The 9,955-nt window shown below is 41.9% G+C and overlaps 1 protein-coding gene across 21 annotated transcripts in view; it reads left to right on the forward strand.

Moving 5' to 3' along the window:
• nedd4l (NEDD4 like E3 ubiquitin protein ligase) overlaps positions 1-9,955 on the forward strand; it is a 485,500-nt gene that overhangs the window by 431,742 nt on the left and 43,803 nt on the right. For all 21 annotated transcript variants that reach the window (XM_043677840.1, XM_043678365.1, XM_043677695.1 and 18 more), the window contains 2 exons: positions 414-468; positions 4,404-4,462. In XM_043677840.1, the coding sequence (XP_043533775.1) occupies positions 414-468; positions 4,404-4,462 (114 nt within the window). The remainder of the gene's footprint in view (positions 1-413; positions 469-4,403; positions 4,463-9,955) is intronic.

Here is a 9,955-nt window from a genome sequence, read left to right on the forward strand (position 1 = left end):
CCCGGGTCTCTGGCGCTGTGAGGCAGCAGTGCTAACCACTGTGCCACCGTGCTGCCCACAAATGACAACAATATGACAAAGCTGTCACATGTGTGACTACAAGACATCAATTTTATAGCAAATTAATGCTAATATGAAATAGTTTATAAAGAAATCTAATTCAGTTTTCCCATACACTGTCGATGTTGAATATTTGGTTGATTTTTTTTCACGATTTGTTCTTACCATGGTATTTCAGTGAAATTTGTTTACCCTATTAAAGACTTTCTCTCTACCCCTTACCCTTGTCCCTTTTCGAAGAACCATTAAACCCAATTTCTTTCTAACAATGTGTAGATTTTGATGTGAGATATATGTAGTATTCTAGTATACCGTTACTTTGAAAAATGCTTCTGTTGCTCTTTATTTTAAAGCCTGGCTGGGAGGAAAGGATCCACTTGGATGGAAGGTCATTCTTCATAGATCACAGTGAGTCATATGGCATATTCCAAAAATGAAAAACTTTAGCTTTTCATTATTGATGGCAATCTCTGGAAGAAATTGGAATTTTTATCAATTGTCATGACACGACATGTACCAAAAGCTGAAAAAAAACTAACTTCTATTAAAAAGACAACTTAGAATGTATCAATTCAGTCTTGCAATTTAGCACAGTGGGTAGGAAGAGGTAATATTAACATAATGGCATAATTCTAATGAGTGTGCAGAAACAGAGGGACTAAGGGAAAGGACATCTTTTGAAGGTGACAGAATGTTTTGGGCTCAGTTTTGATGTTTGAGGCAGGTAACAGAAGATGGGAGGTTTTTATAGCTGATGTGGGAAAGCCCCCAGTTAAAAGCTGGCAGATACCTTCTGAGTTCAAGGTGGAATCTCTACGTGTTGCACAAGTTTCTCCTGTGGCGGAAGGAGTATCCACCAACAGCAAAGGCTGCTCACTCAGAAAGAAACTCTGCTCCCATCTCTTGAGACAGCAAGGAATGTGCCAGAGGTTATCGTCACTGAATCAGACTGGGTGAGCAGACCTGCATGTGAAGGGTAGCAGCAGTGGAAGATAATGGAAAAACTGGCATTAGAGAGTCTATTCATTCTGGTTCTACCTGCCAGAGCTGAAGTGTGAAGTCACAGGAAAAAAATAGTTAGATACTTGGTGAGCATTTCTTCTGTGTCTCTCTTGATTGGCCAAGTGGTTTAAATCGGGAGATATTATTACGCTGAAATTTGCTTCTAAAATACTTAGCATTCAAATGAACTGATTAAATAGAATAGAGATGGCTAGGCAGGTGATGTGTGGCAGCTGCAGTACATGGGTGTTGGTGGACACGAATGTGATCCACTGTAACCTCATGTGCAAATATTGGCTGCTTAAGAAACTTCAGCTCAGATTATTGAGTTGGAGCTATATACATGACAACACATGGAGGAGGCAGAGAATTACCTGAGCGCTGTTTCAGGAGATAATCACACCCTTTGGATTAATGACATCAAATTTGGTCCATGATCTGATGAGGGCATTTATAACTGATAGTCATTACTATCAACAAAATTGCAATCATCTAAAGCTGTTCATAAATTTGACTGTCTTAAGAGTAAATGACTAAGTAGTCTAAAGATGGGCAAGGTATTACTTTTGCATAGAAAAGTTAGGACCATTGAATGTTTGGACACTGGCAAAATAACAGTACAACAGCCTTATGTGGTATTGGTTTTAAAAAGGTGAAAAAATAGATGCCCACAATCTACAGATCCATCAGTTTAGCTCCACTCAATATGAAATAATTGAGATTATCGAGAGTGAAATTTTTCAACTATGGCCAAGGTGAATTCAGAAGACCTTATACCTGAGCTATTAAATAATGAGAAATTGACACTTTTAGACGGAGTGTATCCAGGCTTTCAAAAGGCTTTTGACCAGGCAACTGGTGGAAGCCCATCAGCCAAACTTCAGAATGATGAGATTCAGGATAGAGCTTAGAAATGGATAAGGAACTGTCTTTAGGATAGACAGAAATGAGTGCCCTTTGGAGCATCTGTATTCACATGGTTCCCCAGAGTTTACTATTGTGTTACCGTTACTATTTTCATTTACAATAAATAAACTGAATTCTGAAACTCAATACAATGCTGTCAACTTTATGAATGATGAATTCAATTTCATTGTGAAAAACAGATCAGAGAAAGTAACTCTGAAATTACAGAATATTTAGGTGAAGTTTATATATTGGCCGATCAACAGCTGAAGACAAGAATTATGCACAAGGTATATGTGAATGGTGTTAAAGTAGCCAAGAATGAAATGGAAAGATGGTTAAGAATCTTAGGTGTAGTACTGAACATGTTCAACCAGTGCAAAGCAGTCATCAAAATTGAAGGTTTTGGTCAAAACTGTTGAATATGAATTAGTAGAAGAAGGTATTCTCCTACTGTACAGCATTCTGTTAGGCCATGCCATCAGTACTAAGTTCAATTCTGATTATCAATTCAGAAATATTCAGATACTGGACACTGCAGAGACAAGTCATGGAAGTACACATCTGGTGTCACTTGAGTCATGAGAAAACATTAGAGAAAGTTGAGGCTAGAGTTAGCCTTGCCCACGTGGTGGACACAGGATAGCCACAGCATTCCAGCTGTAATGAAGTTTTCTTGTTTTGTTAACTTTTAGATTTTTAGTAACATGAAACCAAAATTTGTTCATCTCACAGTTGGCAATTCTGCTCCCTACATTCCTGCTGGCTGCTTCATATCTATTTGGCTAGTTTTCTGTCATTATCCTCCTGCTCTACTCAAAATTTTCATGCAGTAATGTTTTCACCAGTCTGTATTTATGGATTACCTGTCACATTTTAGCAGTTTCTTCAGTTTCAAGTTCTGGAGCAAGGGTTGCTGGACCTGAAACTTTAACTCTGCTTTCTCTGCACAGATACTGCCAGACCTGCTAAGTTTTTTCAGCAGTTTGTTTTCAACAGTTTCACAGGTTGAACTGTGGGAATCTGGAACCAATGGCTTCACAAACTCAGACACTTTGGTCATAAAAACAACATTCAAATTGCTGTACAAATTGAGAGGGACACCGCAATTCTGTATGACTTCATAATTGGAAAAAAAAGCAATTACTTGAATATGCTCTTCTGTATGTAGCCATGTTTCAAGTTTCTTAGAATAAAATGCTATAAATTAATAAACTCATAAGAATAACAGCAGGAGTAGGCCACTCAACAAACCAACTAGGAGAAAGTGAGGACTGCAGATGCTGGAGATCAGAGCTGAAACTGTGTTGCTGGAAAAGCGCAGCAGGTCAGGCAGCATCCAAGGAGCAGGATGCTGCCTGACCTGCTGCGCTTTTCCAGCAACACATTTTCAGCACTTTACAAACCAATACAAATTAATCTTTATTACTGACCATGATTTGGAGATGCCGGTGTTGGACTGGGGTGTACAAAGTTAAAAATCACACAACACCAGGTTATAGTCCAACAGGTTTAATTGGAAGCCTGATGAAGGAGCGTTGCTCCGGAAGCTAGTGTGCTTCCAATTAAACCTGTTGGACTATAACCTGGTGTTGTGTGGTTTTTAACTTTAATACTGACATGTAAGCTGTTAGAACATAGAACAATACAGCACTGAACAGGCCCTTCGGCCCACGATGTTGTGCCGAACATTTGTCCTAGCTTAAGCACCTATCCATGTACCTATCCAATTGCCGCTTAAAGGTCACCAGTGATTCTGACTCTGCCACTCCCACAGGCAGCGCATTCCATGCCCCCACCACTCTCTGGGTAAAGAACCTACCCCTGACATCCCCCCATACCTTCCACCCTTCACCTTAAATTTATGTCCCCTCGTAACACTGTTGTACCCGGGGGGAAAATCTCTGACTGTCTAGTCTATCTAGTCCCCTGATCATCTTATAAACCTCTGTCAAGTCACCCCTCATCCTTCGCCGTTCCAATGAGAAAAGGCCTAGCACGCTCAATCTATCCTCGTACGACCTATTCTCCATTCCAGGCAACATCCTGGTAAATCTCCTCTGCACCCTCTCCAAAGCTTCCACCTCTTTCCTAAAATGAGACGACCAGTACTGCACACAGTACTCCAAATGTGGCCTTACCAAGGTCCTATACAGCTGCAACATCACCTCACGACTCTTGAATTCAATCCCTCTGCTAATGAATGCTAATACACCATAGGCCTCCTTACAAGCTCTATCCACCTGAGTGAATGTTATCTGACTGAATACATGCTTTTACAATTCTGGGATATTCTAATACCAGATGAACTGGCCTTTATTAAAGGTGAACAGCAAGAACAAAATTAATAGGGTGTCTTCAATTGTGCTTGATTGCGTATGATTTTATAATTTCTATAACTTTATATTAATAACTCATTTGCTATCTCATTGTAGATACCAAAATTACACAGTGGGAGGATCCTAGACTACAGAATCCAGCCATTACTGGTCCGGTAAGTAGTTTTTTTTTAAAAATTGACAGTTATTTACAAATTTCATGTTTTCATTTTCTCCTGATGCTTTCAGGTCACAACACCCCATTCGTTGTCTCCCTTCTAACCTTTATCCCCATCCTCACCGACTCTTGTTTTCTGCTGAAAACTTTTTCTGTTTGCAGTCAGGTCACTGTTCAGGATGCCATGAGTCACAGCTCGTGCACACTTGAATGGTGGAGGAAGCACTTTTTTTCTCTTCCTCTTACTTTCCTCACCATAACAGATTCCTGAGGATTAAATGCCAGTTCAGATCATTTAGATGTTAAGCTTTAGCATTGAATTCCTTGTGTGGTTTGTTTTGAAAAGTCTTTTGTTCCATTAGATAAACTGTTTACTGTAAACTGTGTGCTGTTAGTTTTGAGCAGAGTTGCTACAGATAATAGCGTCCAGGATTATTTGAAAAAGGCAGTCTTTTTTGAACTAAGCGAATCCTGTAGCATTCTTCAAAATCCCTTTCCAAATATGTTTCAATATTCTCTTTCTTCAAGAACAACTTGCACTGAACAGCATTTTAATGTAGTAAGAACTCTAAGTGTTTTATAATACACAGAAATGAATCCCAGTGCAATAGCAGAATAATAATTAGGGAAGGTAAAGCAGGGACAGCCCAAGGTAGGGAAGGTAGGTAGATAGGTTCAGGCTTCAGAGATCATTAAAAGATCTAGTTTTGCTCTTGCTAGAAGAGCATTGAATACAAAGCAGGCCAAAGGTGAAAGAACAGAAGGATACATGTAAACGTGAGGATAGGGAGAGGGAACTGCAACATTCGAGGGAATACGGCAATGATGAAGATGTCAAATTGGTATTGATGTAATGCTTGATTAGATAACGATGAACAAGGCCAAATTAACCCTGACCTGAGTTGCTCTAGTGTTTTCAGTGTTTGTGCTGGTCTTGCCGTGATTTTTTTATGCCTTACTGTGGGCTGTTTCCCTTCTGGAGTGAGAGGCAGGTATTACAGCACAGAAAGTGGGTGGCTCAGCTGTTACTTTTGTTGCAGATGGGTAGGTACTCCAGCCTATCTGTATTAATCTCACTTCCCAGCACTTAGCCCATAGCCTTGAATGTTATTACATTTCAAGTGCTCATCCATGTGCCTCTTTGAAGTCTATGAGATTTCCCATTTCTAATCCCTCTCTGGCATTCCAGTTTCCCACCATCTTCTGGTGAAAACCCTTTCCTCAAATCCCCTTAAACCTTCTGCACTTAACATTAAAAGTTATGTCCCTCATTATGAACCAAACAGCAGCTTTTTATCTACCCTCTCATAATTTTATTATTTGACTCCATGAACTTACTTTGTTCACAAGTATGAGAAGAAAGTTAATTGAAGTTGTAAGAGGGGATCCAAGATGGTGGTGATCTAGGAGGATCACGTTGCAGAGCTCCACACCACATCGCAAGTGGGACGAAGTCCTAGCTCGCCCTGCCCAGATGACTGCGATATCCTGGGACTCTGGAAGGGTCACGGTGTCCCAGGAAACTGTTTTTAAAAAAAAAAAACAGCTTACCTTGGTTTTTACTGTCCAAGGATGCTGGAGAAGGGAGGATGTACTTCCGAGGCCAGGCCCACAGCTCAGCCTACAGGATCTTCTGACCCGATTACCTACCAGGCCCTGGTGAAGGACCCCATGGAGTGTTGGGAAAGCGGATAGAGAAGATGCTGGCCCCGATCTCCATCATGCTGCAGAAGCATGATCAGCAGCTGGGAGACCTGGAGAAAAGGATGAGGTAGAACACACAGTCACAGTGGTGGAAGCTGATATCGGTTCCTCCAAGGAAAGGATCGAGGCCCTGGAGACTCAGGTCCATAATTTGCATGACCAAATTGATGACCTCGAGAACAGGGGCTGGAGAAAAAAATATTTGGATCGTAGTCTGCCGGACGGTAAGAAAGGTGACCGCCTGGCGGAATTTATTGAAGGCTGGTTGCCAAAATTCCTTAACTCGAAGGCTAGAATGAGAGGCTTGAAGATCAAAAGGGCTCACCGGGTCACGGCATGTAGGTCAGGTCTGGACCAACGTCCTCATTCTACCTTGGTGCGGTTTCAAACATTATAGAATAAGGAGAGAATCGTGGAAACTTCCAGAATCCAGGGGAAGAATCCGAAGGCCGTAATTTATGAGGGCTCTAAGATCATATTCTTTCAGGACTTTTCAGCAGCGGTGATCCAGAAAAGAACATGCTATGACGGCGTCAAGAGAAGACTGAGGGAGCTTGGGATCCAGTACTCTGAGGTATCCGGCGGTACTTCGGTCACTTTACATCTCTTTGAGAAGGCAAGAGACTTTCTGGACAAATTAATTTAATCTGAACAATTTAGGATGTACAGATAGTAGTGCTGTTTGGTATGCCTCGGTTTCTCTCTTTGGAAAAAAAGAGTAAGTCCGGTCGGAGCTTTCTTTTCCTTTCCTTTTTATTGGTAATAATCTGGTCTAAACAATGCTTGGCAGCAGTTGAGATGTGTACTTTCAATTTCTAGGTTAAGTTATACCAAAGGATGGGTGGGGTACTTACTCTTTTTAAAAAAAATTTCTTTACTCACATTGTTATTTCATGGTGTATTTTCTTTCTTCTTGTGTTTGCAGTGCGGCTCTAGCTCAGAGGAGGGAAAATAGCTAGATGCCTACTTACGGGCAGTTTATGCCCGGTTCAGGTATTTAAATGCCCAGGCTGCAGTATTGGCAGCGGGATGGGAAGTTGTGTTTTGGGATGTGTAATTACCTCCCTTGAGCAAGGGATTGAGTTCCTCTATTCAGTGCCATTGGCGCTTTATATGTTTTTTTTTTATTTTTGTTGGACATAGTCTTTGATAAGTTTGTTAACTGTAGTGGTTTACATTGATGTAGTTTTTATGTTCAATGGATCTTACAACACTAAGGCGCATCGATTTGTAATTCGAGTTCCTCCTCTCTGGAATTTAAATGTTACTGCAGAAGGTTATGGCTAATGACTTGATTAAGTAGTATACTGGGCACATCAAGGTGATTCACTCACCAATTAAGAGGAAGAACATACTTTTGAGTCTTAGAAAGGAAAAGATGGATATTGCTTTGTTACAGGCAATGCATTTGGATGATATGGAGTATTGCTGGAAATGTGTTGCTGGAAAAGCGCAGCAGGTCAGGCAGCATCCAGGGAACAGGAGAATCGACGTTTCGGGCATAAGCCCTTCTTCAGGAAGTATTAGAAACTTCAGCAGAATGGCTTTGATAGGGTTTACTTTTCACCTTAATTTAATACCAGAAGTAGGGGAGTGGCTAAGTGAGGGGGGAGGTGTGGGCACAAGTTTTGCATTTCTTGCGGTTGCAGGGGAAGGTGCCGGGAGTAGAGGTTGGGTTGATAGGGGGTGTGGATCTGACGAGGGAGTGTTCTTTCCGGAACGCTGATAGGGGTTGGGAGGGAAATATATCCTTGGTGGTGAGGTCTGTTTGGAAGTGGCGGAAATGATGAAAGATGATATGATGTATCTGGAGGTTGGTGGGGTGGTAGGTGAGGACTAGTGGGGTTCTGTCCTGGTGGCGATTGGAGGGGCGGGGTTCAAGGGCGGAGGAGTGGGAAGTGGAGGAGATGCGGTGGAGAGCATCGTCAACCACGTCTGAGGGGATTAAAGGTACACACGGGAAGTTTGTAATTCTCAAAGCCCTGATAAACGAGGAAGAATATGGTGTTTTAAAAGTTTGTTGCCCTCTGGCCCTTCCCCTGAAATTTCTGGTAGATGCGTTCTCTAAACTGATCAGATGTCACACCAGGATTGATTTTTTCTGACCCCTGTGGCAACCCTGAATTTGGTGGCATAGTGTACAATTGGTAATGTTACCATCTCCGATCATGCTCCAGTGTACCTGTTGGTTAAGGTTAAGGATGTTATATAGGGCCTGAGGCAATGGCGAATAGATCCCTTTATCCTCAAGGGTAATAAGTTTGTGGAGTACTTCTGTGGGGAATTTAGGGCGTTTGTAATTAATTTTGTAAAATTAAAGCCAATCCTATGGGTGATTTTATAAAGGTGCTAGGTCTCAAGGGTGAATATAGATTCCCATTTAAGTGGTCACAGGGAGGTTTTGTGTTTTTGGGCATATTCATCACTTCAGTTCTTGATCGATTGTTTAAAGCCAATTTTGTTCAATTATTCAACAAAATCATGCAAGACCTTCAAAGATGGGAGGCGCTTCCAGTCCCATGGTTCAGTCAGATGGCACTTAATAAGATGAATATTCTCCCCTGTTTGCTGTACCCTATATGGATGCTCCCTCTGATTTTCGATAAGCAAATGTTCAGGAGACTAAACAGCTGGTTCACCTTTTATTTGGCGTTGTAAGCAGTCCCTTATTAAATTAGCTAAACTGCAATTGCCTCATAAATTGGGGTAGTGGATCTCTCGGACATTAAAAACTATCAACAAAGCTCGCTATTATCCTACGGGAGTGATTGGGCCTGTGGGGCCCTTTTTCAATATGGCTAGATATCGAAACCTCTCAGACAGGGTGCCCCCTGACTAGCTTGCTGTTTTTGGACAAAATTAGGACAGTTAAGGAATGTTTCCAGAGCTCAATAGTTATCAATATTGTTAAAGCATGGAGGGCAATTCGGCAGAGGGAAAGCAATATTGGCAAAACATCTCATCTAACACCTATAGTGGGTATGCCAGGTTTTCAACCGGGAATGATAGATTCAGGATTCAAGGGGTGGCTAGGGGTGTGTCTTGCATGGGTGATTTATTTGAGGGAGCCACAATGATGTCCTTTGATCAGTTAGCTCGGAAATACGAGCTATTTAACAGGGACCTCTTTCGTTTTTTTCAAGTTAGGGATTTATTTCAAAAAAAGGCTACGTGGCTCAGGGATGGTCAGGACTGACAGTTTAATGTTCCAGGATACAAATGCTACAGGAAGAATAGAAAGGGAGGCAAGAGAGGAGGGGGAGTGGCATTTTTGATCAAGGATAGCATTGCAGCTGTGCTGAGGGAGGATGGAACAGACCCTTCAGTCCAACCCGACCGTGCCGACCAGATATCTCAACCCAATTTAGTCCCACCTGCCAGCACCAGCCCATATCCCTCCAAACCTTTCTCATTCATATACCCATCCAAATGCCTTTTAAATGTTGCAGTTGTACCAGCCTCCACCATTTCCCCTGGCAGCTCATTCCATACACGTACCACCCTCTGTGTGAAAAAGTTGCCCCTGAGGTTTCTTTTATATCTTTCCCCTCTCACCCTAAACCTATACCCTCTAGTTCTGGAGTTCCCGACCCCAGGGAAAAGACTTTGTCTATTTATCCTATCCATGCCCCTCATAATTTTGTATACCTCTATAAGGTCACCCCTCAGCCTCCGACGTTCCAGGGAAAACAGCCCCAGCCTGTTCAGCCTGTCCCTATAGCTCAAATCCTCCAACCCTGGCAACATCCTTGTAAATCTTTTCTGAACCCTTTCAAGTTTCACAACA

The sequence above is a fragment of the Chiloscyllium plagiosum genome, chromosome 1 (genome assembly GCF_004010195.1).
Source record: "Chiloscyllium plagiosum isolate BGI_BamShark_2017 chromosome 1, ASM401019v2, whole genome shotgun sequence".
Lineage (NCBI taxonomy): Eukaryota > Metazoa > Chordata > Chondrichthyes > Orectolobiformes > Hemiscylliidae > Chiloscyllium > Chiloscyllium plagiosum.